At 39.9% G+C, this 20722-nt stretch overlaps 3 protein-coding genes across 3 annotated transcripts; 2 read left to right on the top strand and 1 right to left on the bottom strand.

The window, feature by feature from the left end:
- Nucleotides 1-3348: 3348 nt before the first annotated feature.
- On the top strand, nucleotides 3349-7988 carry LOC137128978 (extracellular calcium-sensing receptor-like). Its single transcript, XM_067507716.1, has 8 exons — nucleotides 3349-3413; nucleotides 3915-4203; nucleotides 4303-4389; nucleotides 4482-4673; nucleotides 4993-5526; nucleotides 5607-5831; nucleotides 6423-6546; nucleotides 6630-7988. Exons 1-8 carry the CDS (start codon nucleotides 3364-3366, stop codon nucleotides 7529-7531), a joined length of 2403 nt encoding a protein of 800 aa, XP_067363817.1. The 5' UTR covers nucleotides 3349-3363; the 3' UTR covers nucleotides 7532-7988.
- Nucleotides 7989-8878: 890 nt separating this feature from the next.
- LOC137129191 (extracellular calcium-sensing receptor-like) lies at nucleotides 8879-13526 on the bottom strand. Its single transcript, XM_067508122.1, has 10 exons — nucleotides 13423-13526; nucleotides 12751-13246; nucleotides 12170-12370; nucleotides 11429-12016; nucleotides 11223-11353; nucleotides 11038-11134; nucleotides 10166-10289; nucleotides 9544-10016; nucleotides 9361-9441; nucleotides 8879-9241 (listed from the first exon to the last, which is right to left on the bottom strand). Exons 2-10 carry the CDS (start codon nucleotides 13219-13221, stop codon nucleotides 8879-8881), a joined length of 2529 nt encoding a protein of 842 aa, XP_067364223.1. The 5' UTR covers nucleotides 13222-13246; nucleotides 13423-13526.
- A 2138-nt stretch (nucleotides 13527-15664) lies between these two features.
- Nucleotides 15665-19636, top strand: LOC137129189 (extracellular calcium-sensing receptor-like). Its single transcript, XM_067508120.1, has 9 exons — nucleotides 15665-15897; nucleotides 16040-16334; nucleotides 16468-16554; nucleotides 16853-17122; nucleotides 17334-17540; nucleotides 17639-17914; nucleotides 18190-18417; nucleotides 18522-18645; nucleotides 18723-19636. Exons 1-9 carry the CDS (start codon nucleotides 15665-15667, stop codon nucleotides 19634-19636), a joined length of 2634 nt encoding a protein of 877 aa, XP_067364221.1.
- The last annotated feature ends 1086 nt before the right edge of the window (nucleotides 19637-20722 follow it).

Below are 20722 nucleotides of genomic sequence, written 5' to 3'. Positions count from 1 at the left end.
GGTCGACTCCGCCACCTCTGTTCTGCTTCCTGAGCAGGTTGATAGCGGCAGCGGTTTGGAGGGGCCCACCCAGGTCGATGCTTCATCTGTTCCTGTCCCTGGGCTGGCCAAGGTTCCTGCTCCTGTCCCCTGTTCCTGTCTCTGGGTAAATGGTCTGCAATTATATAGCACTTTTCTACTATTGGCAGTCAAAGCGCTTCACACTGCTTGTTTTTCACCAATGGGGGAGCTGTTATGCAGCTGACCAACGCTCACCGGGAGCAACTAAGTTGGGGTTTAGTGTCTTGCTGAAGGACACTTCGACATGTGACCAGAGGAGCCGGGGATTGAACCAATAACTGCGAGATTGGTGGACAACCGCTCTACTTTCCTGCGCCACAGTCGCCCACGACCAGTGAACAACCCATCTGTTCCTTTTCCCGGCCCTATATGTTCCCGTTCTTGCTCCTGTTCCGGGGCTGGCCGATGCCTGGCCTCCTGTCCAGCCCCCAGAGGGGTTCTGCTTTCAGCTTCTGGCACCGCAAGTGAATGGGCGTGTTAATGACTTTTCTATCAGGTAACTGGCACAGCAGTTGAGTGAAACTTTTTTATTTAGTTGTTTCTCCTCCTAGAATAATTTCTAACTGAAATCAAGCAGAGTTTCTCGGGTGAAGACACATTTGACTCAGTCTCCCACTGGGTGTTAAATATAAATGTAAAATGTTAATGATAAATGCTCTGCACTTACATGGCCCTTTTCTACCTTATTGGTACCTAAAGCGCTTTACACTGCTTTTCATTCACCCCTTCACACACACACCAATGGAGGATTTGCTATGCAGCTGGCCCACAGTCACCCGGAGCAACTATGTTCAGTGTCTTCTCGATACTTGGACAGGTGACCGGCGGAGCGGGGATTGAAGTAACAACCATGGGAATGGTGGACAACTGCTCTACCTCCTGAGAGGGCAGGGGTAGTGTCAGTTGCCCCATAATGTCCTTTCTGGGTTAGTGCTGACATCTGAGTGTACGGAATGGCACACAGTAGCTGCTGTCTTGTGTTGGCATGTGTTTTGTCCACATTGTCTGTTGGATGTTACAGTGTGTGCTTTTTTAAATTGCTTTTTCTGTCCGACGCCCTCTGCCACAAGATCGGTAAGTCAGCTTGTGAGATTCCAACACACATGGGAATTCAGGCCCAAGAGCCAATACAGGACAGGAAGTGCAGAATACAATTTATTAACAAGAAAATAACAATCAACCTTACAGCAGGCGGGCAAAGGAAATAATCAAACAAAAAACCTTCACTGCCAAAGACAGGAGGAATAATTAACAATTTGGAGAAAACAAAGCGTTCACTACAGAAGGTAGGAGGAACTACCAACACTAACTAATCAAATGCCGAGGCTAACACACTACGATGACTAAATAACTAACAACAACAAACTTCAAGACTGACTGACACACTGAAAAGGTTATCAAGCTGGTGGTCTGGAAAAAATGGATGAGAATAGGGACAACAGGATACATGGGGAGACACACTAGCAGCAAACAATGGGAATGAAAGTCCTTATGAAACAAAAACAGATGGGTGATGTGAATCAGGTGTGCTAACCGGTGCCAGCTGAGGAACAGAAAGCCAAGAGGGACTGGAGACAGACTGGGGTGGAAGTGAGTGGTGGGAATCCTCAGCTGGCGGGGAGAACTGCTGGGAGACATATCAAAACTAAACAAATCTAACCAAAGAAACGAAAAACCTAACTTCTGACACAGCTGGATTTGTAGGCCAGCTGCATAACAGCTCCCCCATCGATGTGTAATGTTGTGTGTGTGACTGTAGGTGTGAATGGGCTAAGAGGAAGCAGTGTAAAGCTCCATCTAACTCTATCCTCTGCATCCTCTTCTCTCACACCAACTAACTTCATGTCCTCTCTCACTACATCCATAAATCTCCTCTAGACCTCCTGCCTGGCAGCTCCAACCTCAGCATCCTTCTACCTATATATTTAGTCTCTCATCTGCGTCCAAACGACCTCAATCTGGCTTCACTGACTTTATCTTCAAAACATCTAACATGAGCTGTCCCTCTGATGTCCTCATTCCTGATCCTGTCCTCCACCTTCTTCACTGCTCCCTGTAACCTCACCGTTCCACTTGGGTCCGTCTCATTGACACACATGTATTCTGTCTTACTGCGGCTAAGCTTCATTCCTCTGTTTTCATTTCCTCCACATGCTCCCTGCTCTCTCTAAAAATCACAATTTCATCTGGAAACATCATAGTCCAACGAGATTCCTGTCTGACCTCATCTGTCAGCCCATCCATCAACAGAGCAAACAATAAGGGGCTCAGAGCCGATCCTTGATGCAGACCCAGCTCCACCTTGAACTCCTCTGCCACACCTACAGCTCACTGTACACTCTTGATTCTCATCACTCTTACTAAGCTTTGCTACTTCCTATTCCACTCCAGTCACCTCTTCTACTCCTCATTGTGTTTTAAAATTTCTCTTTTAGAATCTTATTCATCAACTCTTTAAAGTACTCATTCCATCTTCCCATCACAATCCTGGCACCTGTCAATACATTTCCATCCTAATCTTTAATCACCTTTTATTATAACCTTTTTGAGTCCAGGACAGTAATAATGTTTTGTTACAGGTGGTTGCAAATATTGCACCCCCTTTTTTGAAATGGCAAAAAACTCAACACAATATCAATCAGAAGTAAAACAAAATGGTGTATGTAAAAAATGATATAGTAAATGTATAGTTATAGTACCTCTTGATAAATTAATTTAAAATTAACTTTATTTAATTCCCAATGAAGGAACATTGTACTTTGATTATGTTGGTGAAAAAAAAAATCTTTTAACTCTTTTAGCCATTTCAAAGTAATGGAATGGAATCTTTTGCACCCAACTATATATGCAAGTAATACACTGCCCTTTAAATATTTTTTTTCATAGGCCATTCTATGTGAAGTTGCATTGTTACATCCTTTTTTTGTGTTTTTTCACACAGTCTGCAATACCCTGTGAGAATACTGATATCCAATCAAGACTTGTTCTGTCATTAATAAGATGCAAGAAAGAGGAGATTACATTCTCCATATAATGTGCTTAACTTATTACTCTCTCTCTCTGTCTCTCTCTCTCTCTCTTTCTGTTTCTGGAGGTGTTAACAATATGACTCTAGTTGCCTTACTTCCTTTGGTTTACTCTATCTGGGTCCTGACTTTACCTCATGCTCTAATTTCCAGCATCACCTCCCCAGCATCGTCTTCACCAAAAGAGTGCACTCTTCAAAATGGTTTTCAGCCAGGCTTTGTGGCCCAGGGTGACTATGTTATTGGGGGAATCTTTCCCCTTCATTATAACCAGGAGATGCCCGACCTAAACTCCACATACAAACCACCAGCAGTGAAATGCAATGGGTGAGTTTAAAAGATGTTGATTAGAAATTATCATAAGGTTATTTAAAATAATGTTTCTTGTCAAATTATGTCTGATACAGAATGAATGTATTATGACTTATTATGACATACAACACAATATGGTAACAGCTTATGTTATTTATTTGTGGTTTTCAATTTTATGTAATATAATAGTCTTTATATGTGGAAAACAGGAATTTGTTACTAGGTTACACAAGCAACAAAAATAAATAAAAACCTGTACATTTATCAATATTTACCCCCAAAATTAGTATACCTAATTGCATGGGTCTTTAAAATAACATCTTAGAAATTGTTGTGATTTTTTCTTATACAAATATGTAACATACATTATAACCAAAGAATTCGAAACTAACTTGAACTCATAACATTATCTCAATTTCTAATTTGACCGTTTTCACCACACTTTCTGTTTTTAATGTCTGTCTGTGTGTGTGTGTGTGTGTGTGTGTGTGTGTGTGTGTTTCTGCTGAGATACAGATTTGATCCCAGGGCTTTCCGCTGGGCTCAGACAATGAGGCTGGCAGTGGAGGAGATTAACCAGAATCCAGAGCTATTGTCCAATTACACGCTTGGGTACAAAATCTTTGATTCATGTGCATACCCACTGACTGGCCAGAGGGCCGCTCTGGCTGTGTTGAACGGGCTGAGTGAAGATGACTCTCCCACATGCAGGGATGCCTCGCCGCTCCTTGCTGTGATTGGGGAATCTGGATCTGCCCAGTCTATTGTGGTGTCGAGAATCCTACAGCCATTCAGAATCCCAATGGTAATGGTGACTCTTCTATCTAGTTCTCCTGGAACATTTCAATGTTATTCTACATGTTTTACTATTGTCTGTTTTTTCTATATTTTAATTTTTACAAAGATCAGCTATTTTTCTTCATGTGCGTGTTTCAATGACAGAAGAACATACCCCACCTTCTTCAGGGTAATCCCTAATGACGACTATCAGGTAAGGATTTAATCTTGGACTAAAAATCAGTGCAGCTAATCATTGTGTGTCATTGTTAATCGTCTAGGTGGCACTTTTTCTGTTGAACACAGGTGAAGGCCATTGCACAGCTGCTAGTGTACTTCAACTGGACTTGGGTGGGGCTGGTGCGAGGGGACCATGAATATGGCCGCTTTGCTGTGCAAGGCTTACTGAGAGAATTACAGAGTACCAAAGTGTGTGTAGCATACCAAGTAATGATCCCTCTGCTCTACAATCGCCACAAGGCACTCGAGATCATGCAGGTAGATTGATCCTTAGATAGTATCTTTATGTTATCATGCCAAACATTTTCTTTGGCAGCATTTTGTCTTGGTAAAAATTATGGCTTTCTACATGTTATTCAAACCATTTATCTACTGTTCCTTGGTTGGATCTCTTAAGGGAAAAACGGGGACTGGTGTGTGCTGCTGTCTGTCAAACTGTCTTTTTGATATTACCATTCAGTTCCAACACTTTTGTAAATGTTATCCTAGCTACAGTAATTTAGTCTTGCTTAGTATTACTAATATTTAACGTGCTTCCTTTTGCTTTCTTTTCTCTTTCCTCCTTTATCAATTAAAGGTGATGCGTAGTTCTTCAGCAAAAGTGGTGGTAGTTTTTTCAGCTGAGGGAGAGATGACTCCATTCTTGAGAGACTATATGACACAGAATATCACTGGAATCCAGTGGGTGGCTAGTGAGGCCTGGGTCACATCATCTGTCTTTACAGGGAGCGAGTATTATCCCTACTTGGGAGGCACTATTGGGTTTGGCATCAAAAAAGGTTATATCTCAAGACTTGGCGATTATCTGCAGACAATAAACCCTGTGATGTATCCTAGTAATACTCTGGTGCAGGAGCTTTGGGAGGCTCTGTATGGTTGCAGTCCATCTCCATCCTCTGGCTCCCAGTTACCTCTCTGCTCAGGGCATGAAACCCTGTTGAAGCAGCATTCAGCCTACATGAACACATCCAATACTAGAGTGTCCTATAATGTGTATAAAGCTGTATATGCAATTGCTTATTCCCTCCACAACCTTCTTCTCTGTCAACCAGGGAGTGGCCCATTCCAAAACAACTCATGCGCTCAAATCAACAGCATAAAGCCCTGGGAGGTATAATATGATATTCTTATTGCTACATTTATTAACAAAAAATTATGTTTGAATTATTTCATTATTTATTGATTCTTAAGCTCCAGTACTACATCCAGGATGTGATATTTAACATTGACGGGGAGGAGGTAAACTTTGACCTGAAGGGCGACTCAGTACCCTATTACGATATCATCAACTGGCAGAGAGGGACAGCTGGAAACATTGAGCTTGTCAACGTGGGGCTGTTTGATGGAACCAAGCCTGCCAGAGAAGAACTGGTGATCCAAGAGGACAAGATAATGTGGGCAGGGCATCAGAGTGAGGCAAGCTGCTCACACTGTGTTTTTACCTTCATCAGATGTCAACTGTTGAAGTTCTGTAGGTTAAGGTGGAGGTAAGTCAGGTGGGCGGCACAAGCTGGATCTGATATGACTTTCTTTGTATTCATAAACAGTAGAGATTCAAAGCCCACCATACGCTGTAAGATGGTAATTTAATGCTTTTCATTTAATTCTAAACGGTGAAATTCTTTAAAAATAGATGCTCAAGAATGTTTCATGTGAGTACAGATTTTTTTAAATGCATGTCAAATCTAAATCTGGATCTTTTTTTGTTGTTAGCTTTCTTACAGAATACTAGAATATTGCAGTTCGGAAAATACATTTCTAATACATTTCTTTGATTAATGATTAAATAATTGGTTTGGCTGAAATGTTGACAAACATAAATATGCTCATACCAATGCTTGTCATTTCCAATCAGTCCAATAGTAGGACAGAGGCAAAGAGGTCCAAATTACAGTGGTTTTAACCCCAAAAACAACAAAAAACTGCTTGGCTTAAGTTTATTTCAATTAGTTTATTGCAGTCCTTTCATCCTGTACAGCTGTAAGAGATTATATCTGTGCTCCCTAGGTGCCGATGTCTGTGTGCAGTGCCAGCTGTCCTCCAGGGTCCCGGAAGGCTGTCCGTCGTGGGGAGCCTGTCTGCTGCTTTGACTGTGTACCATGTGATAGTGGCAAAATTAGCAATCAGACAAGTAAGCTTAAAACAAAGAAATAAAATTGTAAGTTTTGTCATTTTTGAATAATAACTGTTTGAAATGACTACCTTTTCCTTTAGACTCAGTAGACTGCACATTTTGTCCTGACAACTTCTGGTCAAACAAAGACAGAACAGCCTGCAGTCCAAAGGAGGTAGAGTTCTTGGCATATGATTCCTTAGGTATAGCCCTAACAGTCATCTCGGTGGTGGGTGCCTGCCTCACCATAGCTGTCCTTGGAGTTTTCTTCTACAACAAAAACACAGCCATTGTCCGTGTGAATAATTCTGAACTCAGCTTCTTCATCCTGTTTGCACTGATACTGTGTTTCCTATGTTCCCTGGTGTTTATTGGAGAGCCAACATCTTGGTCCTGCATGCTGCGCCACACTGCCTTTAGCATCACATTTTCACTGTGCATCTCATGCATCCTAGGCAAGACTCTGGTAGTGTTGGCTGCCTTCACTGCCACAAGGCCAGGGGACAACATCATGAAGTGGCTGGGACCCAAGCAGCAAAGGACCATCATCTTTAGTGGCACTATTATTCAGGTGGTTATCTGTGCTACCTGGCTCATTGCTGCTCCCCCTTTTCCATCCCGTAATACACAATATGAACACTCAAAGATAATATTGGAGTGTAGTGTGGGCTCTAGCCTCGCATTCTGGGGCGTCCTGGGATATATTGGTTTACAGGCCTGTCTATGCTTTGTACTGGCTTTTCTGGCCCGCAAGTTGCCTGGCAACTTCAACGAGGCAAAATTCATCACTTTCAGCATGCTGATCTTCTGTGCTGTGTGGCTAGCATTTATTCCTGCCTATATCAGCTCACCTGGAAAATATGCTGATGCAGTAGAATCATTTGCCATTCTGGCTTCCAGCTTTGGCTTGTTAATCTGTTTGTTTGCTCCAAAGTGTTACATTATTTTACTGAAGCCAGAAAAGAATACAAAACAGCAACTAATGGGAAAAGAAAAGAAGTAACGTTCCATATTTCACCACTAAATTGTCTTTATTCAGTCTTCAATGTTATTTAAAGTTGCCTTCACAAGTATTGCTGTATTATATTATAAGTGCAGACCATTTATATTTCATGACTGAATGGTGATAGTTGTATGTAACTGATATTGCAGCACTGCAACTGTAGTGCTGCAATGATCGTATCACTGTAATGCATATTTTATAAAATAATGATGTTCAGTGGTGATTGTTCTTTGAGGTTTCTTAGATTCCATTTGGAAAACAGCTTTCAGGTGTTTTTCTACCCTGTTAAAATATGATATGTGTGCCCCAGTTTTGTGTTTATTCAAATCGGTGAGTTAGGAATTGTAGGAAAGAAAAAGGATAAAAAAATGTATTAATCATAAGTAATTATTGGTGAAACAGGCCCCAAAGACTTCTTCTAGTCATGTTTATGCAATGGTTAGCCTATCCTTAGTGGCATAAAGAGATGCAGTATGTGCATTGATTTTCAGTAATTACTTAATTTTTAAAAATGTTTACATTTCTTTAATGTGGATTATTTAATTGTAGAGAAATGTGGAGTGAGATGAACAAATAAATAAACAATACTGAAATGCAAGTTCTTGCCCTATAGTTTCTTAGGTATAGCCCTAACATTGATGTCTACAGTAGTTGTCTGCATCATTATAGCTGTCCTTGCAGTCTTCAATATACCACGGTTCAGAAAATTTACGCAAAAATGAATTGGGTCACAAGCAATTTGGTGATATCTATCCCAGACATGTCAAGCCTCAATTAACTCTGAACTTGATAAGCACATAAAGACCCCTCATTTCTAAATCACTGACTTGTGTGGAAATAGCACAAGACTTTAAAGTACATGAACATGCTAGAACAGTGAACAGTGAAGTGAATTAATCAATTTTCTAGTACAGAAGCTAAATGTGAGTGTCTTTAACATACTGCATGAAAACGAGCTCCATGTGTGTCTCTACATTCTGGTGAGCCCCCATAGGTCACTCATGCCACCTCTCTTACCATTGTTCACTGTATTTGTGTGTGAGGTGTTCAGGGACCATACACAACATATATCTGTTAAGTTCCAGAAGTTAGTTTGAAGTAGATGTGAAGTGTGACTGACCAGTTATGGTCCCAGAAAAAAAAAGTCTAAAAGGGAAACTCCTAGTTAGGTAACATCATGTCTGTTCTTAAAACATGTAATTAAAACAAAAACATGAAAACACATTTCATCTGTTTTTTTATTTATTTTATTCTTAAAATCGTTTTAAAAATGAGTAAAATTAATTCCCATGATTTCAAGATAAAAGTTACTTATTCTTCTTTCCGTACAACATGACATACAACTTGTTACTTTTCTCTTGGATATTTTGCAGTCATGCCTTTTTTAATGTTTTTCTCAGGTCGCAGTAAAATTATGTAACATTTGGGCACAAAAATACACAGCAACAGCCCAAAACTGGAGGCTAATATAGCAAATATTTCCACAACCACAGTGAACTTCCCAGGAGAGCTAACATGAGCTGGGATGAAAGAGATCCACACAGCACAGAAGATGATCATGCTGAAGGTGATGAGTTTTGCCTCATTGAAGGTATCGGGAAGTTTGCGTCCGAGGAATGCCAGGAAAAGACAGAACAAGGCCAGTATCCCAATGTAGCCCAGGACCAGGTAAAATCCAGGAGGCCATGGCTCCTTACACTCTACAACAATCTAGTCACATAGTACATTAATACAGATTATTTAGTACATGTAGTACAATTTGCATTGGGGCTTCTTATGAAATCACAGTAATAAACATTGTGGAATTTGAAAATAAGTGTTGTTCCTACTTTTCCAGTTGAGGCTTGGTAGCTGGGATTCTTGAATGGGAAAGCAGGCGCCCCTAACAGCCAACCGGCACACAGACAAACCTGTGGGCAAGATAGGGACAAATGTAGATCTTTAATAAAACACAAAAAATGAAGCGGTCTAAGACTGAGATTAAAATGTATAGTCTTTTACTCCATTTCCACCTGAGGAGCGGTGGTACAGAAGATCAGAGTCCTTTGTTGAGAGGGACCAAAAAGCCTCAGAGCCCTGGAATGTGGTACACTCGCCCGAAAGGCCAGGAGCACCACAATGGTTTTAGCAAAGAGACAAGACAGACAAAGGACAAAACTGATCCCAAATGCTGCCTGGCGTAGTCTGCACGTCCACACAGACGGCTCTCCAATGAACATCAGGGAACACAAGAAGCAGAGCTTGAGTGACAGGAGCAGCAAGAAGCTTATTTCTGAGTTATTAGCCTTGACTATGGGTGTAGAGCGGAAATGGTGAAAGACAAAGGTGATGATGGTTGTCAGGACAACACCCAGCAGGGTGAGTGACACTAGGATTATACCCATTGTGTCTGAGAAAGACAGGAATTCTTCAACCCCAGCGACACATTTTACCTTGTCTTTGTCTGACCAGTAGTACTCAGGACATTTGGTGCACTCAGTGGAACCTTTGGGGCACACAATATATAAACACAGACTCTCAACGTTTGCATCAATTTAATTCCTAATTTGTGTTATGCTACTGTGGTTTTAATTACAATCTGCTTCATCCAGGAGTTGTAAAATATAAAAAATTGTACAAAGATATATGGTCTACCAGTGTGGTTGCTGATCTCTCCATCAGTACAGGGTAAACAATCAAAGCAGCATCTAGGTTCTCCTTGACGTCTGGCTTGCCTGCTGCCAGGTGGACACGGAGAAGAACATTGAGAAACAGGCACCTGCACAAAGACCAGAGAACAATTATGGTATTGAAATTCAAGATTTCTTTATACTCAATGAACAAGTGAAACTGAGATAACATGGGAATCATTCATGCAATATTTAAAATGTAAAGTGGAAATAGTAGGGTTCATGGGTACACTTGGTTCTGAGGAATCAAGACCCAAGTCAGGCCTAGAATGTACACTGTGTGTTTTTATGTGAGAGATAAAGGAGAACTGGGAACTTGGCCCTGAGCGTTGTTCTAATGGGGAAATGGTAAAACAATCAATCACCTACAAAGTGTCTGCCAATAATCATACTTCATTAAGAGGAGAACATTATTTATTTAAAATAAAATATTATTTATTTTATATTTATTTTTTATTTAATTAATTTATTAATTCATTTTTGTAACACATTATTTTGGTTTGAATGGTTTAACTTTAATTTTAGGGAAATAATTTTCCCCCTCTGCTATTTTCAGTTGATGAGATTAATTGCTCATGATGATGGGAGAGTTTTGGTTCTCTCTCTGTTTGGATACTATTTGGATTGGTTCTAATTATTCTCAGATCTTTATGGTTTGGATCCACCATCACTCTCTTTAAAAAAATAATTCATGCTCATTAAGCTCAGGTCAGTTTTCCATGGGTCTATTTTGGGTTGGATCCAAACATTTGGACCCATAGAACATCAACAATACAGACATTTTAGTAATTTAAAGTTGCATGTGAAATTATTTTAGTGGCTGTACCTGTGACCCACCTGTGACTGTCCTGTTGTCCATACAATGGTCCTTTTCTCCAATTGTAATTTTTGTCCCAATGGAGCCGAGGCATCATAGCTTCCCACTGTGATAAATCTAAACACAGCATACATTTTTTTAAAAAACATAAGGCTTCTCGTTTATGATTAGACTGTGTATCTCTTCTTGAAGTTGATTGATCCACCTAATATCACTGTTGCTGTCCTTCTGCCAGTTAATAATTTCATAGAGAGGGACTGGCTCTCCATTGGAATCAAAATATACCTTCTCCTCAAATTGATTGGTGAAATTAACTGCCTTCAGATGATCCAGTAACTGCATGAAAATAAGAAGAAAATAAAGAACAGAACGGACCAAGAGATTTGCATATTTTGAGTGTGTTTCATTCACCTGTCTAGAGGTAAATAATTTATGGTTGTCACATGTCCCCTTGTTAAGTCCTGGAGAATCACAGTTCAGTAAAGTATGCAGAGCATGGGCAACGGCGTATACAGCTTTATACACACTGTAGGATATTCTAACCTTTGACACATCAGTATAACTGCTGTCTGTGTACCTCAGGTCCTCTGAACCTGTGCATGCAGGCTTTTCACCAGCAGAATTATAGTTTTCGTCACCTGTGCTTATTTGTCCCACATTATTCCTGACCAAGGACCAAGAGCTGTTTTGAGAGTCTCCTTCCAGTCCCGTTGTGTTATCCTTGCCATGTGCTTGATTTCCTTGGAATCTTGACTCTTCAAACTTAAGCCTACAGCCAAATAGCTCTTCCCAGAACATGGTGATAAACTCCATCCCAGGTTCGGGAGAGGGCCGGACATTCAATAGGAAGTCTTTCAAGCCAGGAATCCAGACCCCGGGGAAGGAGAAACCCAGTGTGCCCTCTAAGAGAGAGTGGAAGCGGGGTGAGGTCAGTAGTTTAGCAGTCACCCACGCCTCACTAGCTACCCACTGGATCTCTGTCACATTTCTCAGAGAAAGCTGGAAATGCATTTGCAAAGTAATTACAACCTAATTAGATGAACATGGGCATTTTTTTCTTTTGATGTTGCTAATTTTTTAAAAAGTTAAACACTGAATATACTTATATTTTATGACTGGACATACACTTTGCCTGATATGTAAAGGCCTTACCTCGAAAAATAAATCCAGCAGTTGTCCTTCTGTGGCAAAGACCACCACAACCTTTGCAGTTGAACTCTGCAGCCTGTCTGCCATTTCATGTACTTCAGCCACTGTGGGTGATTTGGGGACAGTCAGATGAAATGCCACACACCCACCTTGCTGTGTAAACTGATTAGAGAATGCTTGGATGCCGTATTGACTGTAATCATCCTAAAATACATGGAGAAAAGATTAATAAATCATGGTGGCTTATTTGACTGATGGTGATGTAAAAACAAAAGCCTTTATCTCACCGTGGTTCCTATTGTGCCCACCCAGAGCCAGCCTAAGAAGGTGACAAGCTGTACAAGACCTTTAACTTGAAAGAGATCACTAGGCACAGTCCTCAAGAATGATGGGTACACATGCTTATTGGTGAGACAGGTACATGTGGCAAAATAACTAACCTATAAAGAAACAATATTTAATTTAATCTAAACAGAACATACTGTATGCCAAACACTATGTTTTAAACAGTGATATGTGATTATAAGAGTCTAGTGTTAAAAGGAAGGAATATACATGGTGCTGCCGTTTAATTTCTTTCTCACCAGTGGGATGTCAAAAGGGCCAAGGGTTTGAGCTACAGCTCTTGTAGGAGAAGAAGATGCCAGGCCAATCACAGCAGGCACAGGAGAACCAGCCAGACATGAAGGCAATATTTCAATTATATCCTCTGTTATGTTTCTTTTTATGTAGATTTCATTTTCAAAAGATTGAGAGAGTGCTGTTGTGTCATCAAGACCTGCATTTTTCACTGTTGTCAGCATCCTTTTCATTCTTGTTTCTTTTACCTTGTCCATTCTAGTACCACTCCCCTTTGGCATATTAAATCTGTTTTCACTTTGCAGTTGTTTCCCCTCTCTCATCACAGTTTTGGAGCGAGTAATTAAAGAGAAAAGCGCTTGAAAGCTGGTTTGGACATGGTCACAGCTGTCCATCAGCCGGTATCCTAGCTTAACGCCTGGTAACAAGGTTGAATTACGGTTAATTTCCTCCACTGTGAACACCATGGTCATCATCCAACGGAAGGCTCTGTGGTCAAAACTGCAGAAAATTAAATGAGTGCACTGAGTGCTATGAGAGACTTTAAAGACAATATCACAGCATCGAAATAAGAACAGGTTAATAGTGTAGGAAAAACAGAATCAAAGCAAATAGAAAAGATTAATGGCACCTACTGATTGTTAGAAATAAGAAACAAACAGAATCTTAACACTCACCCGCTGCAAGGAGTGAGTTGGGGTTTGCTGGAGTAGCTGTGCTGTTGTCTAGGAGCCAGATAATGTAGAGGGAAAAAACCTCCAATCACAACATCACCTTCAGACTCCAGGGTCAAAAACTCACTATCTTCCAGTTCCACACACGAAGTTAAGCTAGAATCAAACCCACTCACTCCCTGTATCCCCAAACCATTTAGTCTCTCTGTCATAGTCTGTTGTTTTTGCATCATATTTCTACCAACACTTAGTTCTTTCTTTTCATTAACAACAAGACAATCATCAGAAAACACTGACAAAAGTAGGCTAAGTAAGGCCCCAACATGCAACCACACAGATGCCCCAACCAGGGTTGAATGCAGCATGCATACTAACCCCATAAAGACTGTGTGTGCTGGAGATGATGGCTCTCCAACATAAGTCTCAGACAGGCTAATGAAGTAGATTATATAAACTGCTATGTTTGCTTCATTTCAGAAGCCTTGTGAGTCATCACCACATCAACCACTCACATTAGAAAATAGTTACACAGGAGAAAAGACAAGATGTGGCTCATGTGATTTGTAAGTTTTAAAACTGGACCAGTGTCATATACTCATGTGTGTAGAGTATTTACTTTTTCTGTGTTTTTTCAATGTTTTTTCAATGAGCACACTTATAATAAGCACATAAAGAACTAAATGAGCAGGGTTGTATTTGTTTTAAAAAGTCCACTTTGTATGAAGAGAACAAGAAATGCTAAAACACAAAACACTGGAACTGTTCCAAGTTACTATGGAGAATCCAAATTATAGGATCAACAACATGTAGCATGAAAATATGAATTTTCTGTAATCATTGTACCCTAACAGACTACTGAGGAAAAGGTCCAGGGAATCTATACAATTAAAATCTAATCTATCAAATGCATTTTAATTTAACTGCTGTATTTCAAGACTGTGCAATTACTTATACAAGAAATATACACTGATCAGCCACATTACATCATTAACACTGGTGGTCCTAGTAATTTCATGGAGGACTAGAGTCACCCTGGCCACTGTGAGCTGCAGTGTGTAGCTAGACATCCCTGTGCACAGCAAAATATGATACACTATTTACAGAGGTGGTACAAGTACACAAACTCAATACTTAAGTAAAAGTCAAAGTGTTGTCCTAAAGAATTATCCACTGCAAGTACAATTTAAAATTCTTAACTTAAGTAAAAGTTCTAAGCACATTATTTACATTTTGCTTGAAGTATAACAGTAAAAGTACATGATTGTGGTAAATATGTCAATTCATCTAGGGTAATTAATAAAAATAAAAAGGGTCACACATCTCTGTTGGTGAAAGTGGAGCTGATTATAACTACTTCACGTGCTGACAGCTGCTTTACCCATAATGACAATGAAGTGTGTGAGATATGAGATGCTGTGAGACATCACAGCATTATTGTTTTCATCTTTTAATATGTTTTATTACTTTTTTACAGCAGCCTCCTTTAGTTGTAGTTTGGTTTTTGGGGACTTTCCTCCTATAATCTCTTCTTTAGCAGTTAAAAATGCCTGTTTAAAAAGTTTAAAGTTTGGTGACAACTTTGGCCTGTCTGAAACCTTCCACTTTTTCCCCACAGACCACAGGGTCAGTGGCTCGATCCCTGGTCCCTCCTGGCTATGTGTCAAAGTGTCCTTGGGCAAAATACTGAACAATAAGTTGCTCCTGGTGGGTCAGATGAGCACTTTGCATGGCATCCACCGCCATCGGTGTGTGAGAGAAGTAACATTGTAAAGCGCTGTGTAAAGTGAACTTTCGTCTCATGTTCATCTTTTGATCTCATTATTTAGCCAAAACGAATAAATAAACCTTGCCCTTCTAAGATGCTTGGTGGGGACTGTAAATGACAAACTAAGGTGTCGTTGTTGCTAAGATACAATGTGTTTGCACATTTTGAAACCTGAATAAAACAAATAGATAGGTAATAGACTTTTATCAAGGGAACTCCTAATTTCTAATCAATAAAATTGTTGAGCATATATATATTAATTGGTTTTGCATATGTTATCATAAATTACAGTGCATTAAGCTCTCAGGGCCACTTAATATTTCTATTAAGCCCGGCCTCTACATCACCTGCAAAGATGGGTCGTGTAAAAGATTAACAATGATGCAAATCATTGTGTAAGGCTGTTGATGTGGTCTTGTATATAAGATTGAATGACTGCACAAAAGGATCAGAAATATGTTCGAAAGGAGCAGGGGAATTATGGGAGCAGTTGTTGACACACACCTGCGTTTGTATGTGTTGATTTTGTTCTCTTCCTCTGTCTTACTGCCTGTGTTTTCCTCCTTCTCCTGTAAATTAAGGAAACACTTTAATCTTAATAGCATGCATAAAACTGGTGATGTGGTTCTAGGTGGGCTGTTTGAGGTCCACTACTCATTTATTTTCCCTGAGCTTTCCTTCACCTCAGAGCCCAGTCAGCCAAGGTGCGAAAGGTGAGATTCCTCTAATCTATTATTGGAATTTGTGGATTAATTTAAATGTTTTTGACATTTTTATAATATTATTTCACATGTATTCTAATTTTAAAAGAAGATATCTGTTAGTAGTTGTTAATGGTGAGATTTTGTGTTTTAGCTTTGACATTCTAGGCTTCAGGCATGCTCAAACCATGGCTTTTGCTATTTATGAGATCAACCGAAACCCTGACCTTCTACCTAATGTGACTCTGGGATACAGAGTGTATGACAGCTGTGCCACACTTGGAATTTCCTTACGTGCTTCATTGTCTTTGGCGAGTGGTCAGGAAGAACAATTTCAGTTGTATGAGACCTGTGTGGGTGCCCCTCCAGTATTGGGGATTGTGGGTGATTCCTACTCAACATTTACAATCGCCATGTCAAGCGTAATAGGTTTATACAAATTGCCCATTGTAAGTTTTTATTTATTTCCACTTACCTTAAGAGAATGGTTTGAAGTTCTTGTTTTTGTGAAAATCCATGTTTAAGTTTATTAACATGCAAGAAATGAATACAACTATATGTGCATACTCTTGTCTCCCACAGGTGAGTTACTTTGCCACGTGTCCCTGCCTGACTAACCGTCAACGATTTCCATCCTTTTTTAGAACAATTCCAAGTGACACTTTCCAGGTAAAACCAAGCATCAACACAAATATATTGTAATAACATTAGTTGCCAATAATACAACTCTACAGTAGTCACAGGGAGCTAGTTGTGTTATGTCCGTCTTTTGAAAGAAGCAGGTTTGATTCAGATTCTTTGTTATATTATGTGTGAAAAAATATGTAATTAGTGAAGCTATATGGATTCAATGATAAAGCTAAACGACAATAATAATCTTGAATCAAATAATCGTATCAAAGAATTTATATACAAGTCTATTCAAGTTAAAATCTAAAACAAGTTTCATGCTCTGTCATGCAATCAGGTGCGTGCTATGATTCAGATTCTGAAACACTTTGGCTGGACTTGGGTCGGTCTACTGGTCAGTAATGATGATTATGGACTCCATGCTGCCCGAACATTACAGTCTGACCTCAGTCTTTCTGGTGGAGGTTGTCTGGCCTTCTCAGAGGTTTTGCCCTGGGCCAGTGATCCACCTGGGTATAGCAGGATTGTAAATCTGATCAAAAAATCCACAGCGCGAGTTGTCATTGTATTTGCACATGAGATCCATATGATTCAACTCATGGAGGAGGTAAGAATTTCCAAAGGTATTCATTTTAGAAATGACATAATCTAAAAGAAAACGAATGAATTGTCATATTTTGTGGCTGAAATATTAGATTGACATGTATTTTTGGAAATCCTATTGCTGAAAATGATTTGATAATACGAAAACAAAGACACATTACATCTCTTTGTCTTAAAAATGAGGATAAAGCAATGAAAAATATTATATTGCATAGGTGGGGAGGCAGAATGTGACAGGCCGTCAGTGGATGGCCAGTGAAGCCTGGACAGCAGTAGAGGTTCTCAGGACACCTGAATTTATGCCATTTCTGGGTGGTACACTGGGCATTGCTGTTCGTCGTGGAGAAATTCCTGGACTCAGAGATTTTCTGTTACAAATAAGTCCGAATCTGCAGCATAACAACAGCTATGGAAATAACCTAGTATTGGCCGATTTCATTACCTTTCTCTTTGATGATCATTTAATTATCGTTGTATTGGCATAGTCATCATTATTATAAAACAAAATTTTGTTTTTCAGGTAAATCAGTTTTGGGAACATACATTTCAATGTAGGTTTGCTCCACCACCAGTAGGTTGGGTGGAAACTGGGGGAACACTGTGCACTGGGAAAGAAGATCTCAAAAATGTGGAGACTGAGTTGTTGAACGTGTCTGACCTCAGGCCAGAGTACAACATTTACAAGGCTGTGTATGCTCTGGCACATGCCCTTGATGACATGTTGCGTTGTGTGCCAGGGTTTGGGCCTTTCAGTGGACACAGATGTGCTAGTTTTGATAGGTTGGAGCCATGGCAGGTGTGATATCTCTTTACAATTCACCTGTTCTTTATATTTAAATGCTCTATTACATAATGAGGTGCCAACTTAAAAAAACTGTGCATACACTACATTATCTATCTTGTATGACATTATTATACTTTTCAAAATAGGGTTGGAAAACTGCACAGGTTTTGATTAGGAAGACAGATTTGCAGTTGCTTAGATGTAATTCAATGTTAAAAATGCATTTTTTTTAAACCTAATGTGATTGGTACACAAGTTATTTAAAAGGATATCTCATTCTTTCGTAGCTTGTACATTATTTGCAAAAGGTCAGCTTCACCACATCATTTGGTGATCAAGTGTCTTTTGATGAGAATGGTGATGCCCTACCTATCTATGACATTATGAACTGGCTGCGGCTTCCTGATGGAAAAGCTAAAGTTCAGAATGTGGGTTTTGTTCGAAAGTCAGGGTTGAAAGATGAAGAACTCACACTATATGAGGACAAAATCTTTTGGAACTTTGAATCTAAACAGGTAACCTCTGCTTTGCCCAGTATAACTTCCCTTTTGCTCTGTTTAAAAGTCATTGCGGCAGTATCTAATGCAGATTACATTTTTTTTTACATTTCTCCCTACAGCCACCCCGGTCAGTGTGTAGTGAGAGCTGTCCTCCAGGTACCCGCATGGCAAGAAAGAAGGGGGAACCTGTTTGCTGTTTTGACTGCATTCCTTGTTCTGATGGAAAAATCAGCAATGGGACTGGTTGGTTTAGTTTTCAATGCTATACTTTTAAAACATGATTTCATGAATCACAGCACTCTGTTTTTCTGTTTTTATAGACTCCATGGAGTGCATCACTTGTCCAGATGACTTCTGGTCCAGCCCTCAGCATGACCACTGTGTTGCTAAGAAGACTGAGTTCCTCTCCTACAGTGAGCCTCTGGGCATCTGCTTGACAACCACTTCATTGATCGGCACATTTATCTGTTCTGTTGTCCTGGGAATCTTCACCCATTATCGCAGCACACCCATGGTACGAGCCAACAATTCTGAACTGAGTTTTCTGATCTTGGTGTCACTTAAACTATGTTTCCTATGTTCACTGCTCTTTATTGGACAACCAAGACTGTGGACATGCCAATTAAGACATGTAGCATTTGGGATCAGTTTTGTGCTTTGTGTCTCATGTATCTTGGTGAAAACCATGGTTGTTCTGGCTGTGTTCAAGGCCTCCAAGCCAGGAGGAGGAGCCAGTTTGAAGTGGTTTGGTGCTGTGCAGCAGAGAGGGACAGTTCTGGTTCTGACTTCAGTTCAGGCTGCGATCTGCACTGCCTGGATTGTCTCTGCCTCCCCAGCTCCTTATAAAAACACTCAATACTACAATGACAAAATCGTTTATGAGTGTGTAGTTGGGTCCACAGTCGGTTTTTCTGTGTTACTTGGCTATATTGGCTTACTGGCTGTCCTCAGTTTTCTATTAGCATTTCTGGCAAGGAATCTTCCAGACAACTTCAATGAGGCCAAACTCATCACATTTAGCATGCTGATATTCTGCGCTGTGTGGGTGGCATTTGTGCCAGCTTATGTTAACTCCCCAGGCAAATATGCAGATGCAGTGGAAGTATTTGCTATTTTGGCCTCAGGTTTTGGTCTCTTGATGGCGCTATTTGGACCCAAATGTTACATAATTTTGCTGAGACCTGAGAGAAACACAAAGAAAGCAATTATGGCTCGAGGAAACACAATTCATTAGCAAAGCACAACTTCAAGCTACTCCAGTGATTTCACTTATAGGAACCTCCTGGGATCAACCCTCGTGTGGAAATAACCTAAGAAACAACAAGATAATGACATTGGTGAGTATACCTTTACCAACTGTTATACCCTATTATTGAAACAGAGCTATAACTTTTGAAGATAATATTCTTTTATTGATCCTTTTTTCTTACTAATTATGCAGGCTGGGCCATTATGGCATCAATAAAGTCATTTTGGAAATAACGTATGAGGGTTATTTAAAGTGCAGCCTCTTACCCTCTTCTTATCTGTAGTTACACCATAGTTACAATGTAATTATTTGCTCTTATCTTGGAACTATCATGGAAGTATCCCTTAATTACAAAATACTGTAGGTATTTTTCTTATTTTCATATTGTTACTTGTTATTCCCGAAAGTGTGTGTATTGTTATCAAGTAACAACAAATATGTATCCATAGGTACAGTGAACGTACACTGTAGTTACTAATAAGAACACAGCAAGTTCACTGTACTTAACCTGTAAGTAGTGGGCTGTAATCTAAAGCGTTACCAGAATTTGTTTCTCTGCAATGGTAGTTCAAGGGCATGTTCAACAGATAAACAAATGCAAACAACATAACAATCAAAAAAGACAAAAAAGGAGTAATAATTACAGACAATATACAAATCACATAAAGAACTCAAACCAAGGTGCACTGAGTGTGGCAGTTCCAACGCAAAGCCTTTTATACCTAAAATGCTATATATGTTTAAATGAGAGTAAATGTTTAGTCATTGTGAGGGGATGTAGCGGTTGAGTATTTGTACCCCCAGTGTGTGCAGTACAGCATGGATAGCACCAAGGCAGCAGTAAGGATGAGCTCAGCTGTTAATGGGTGCTATGGTCAGAGGGAAGAATGTGGGAGGGAATACAGTTTCGAACTGCAGGATCAAATTAACATAGTGACATCAGTACACCGTTCATAGCTCCGTTACAGAGTTCACTTGGTGCAGGTGAAAGCCTGGCAGCTGCAGTGTGTTCTCCTAGATGAATGGAGTCAGGTTTCACACAGAGCACGGCAGAATACTTAAAGTCCTTAT

The sequence above is a fragment of the Channa argus genome, chromosome 6 (genome assembly GCF_033026475.1).
Source record: "Channa argus isolate prfri chromosome 6, Channa argus male v1.0, whole genome shotgun sequence".
Lineage (NCBI taxonomy): Eukaryota > Metazoa > Chordata > Actinopteri > Anabantiformes > Channidae > Channa > Channa argus.
Note: the sequence above shows the minus strand (reverse complement) of the source record. Positions and strands in the feature narration are given on the sequence as shown.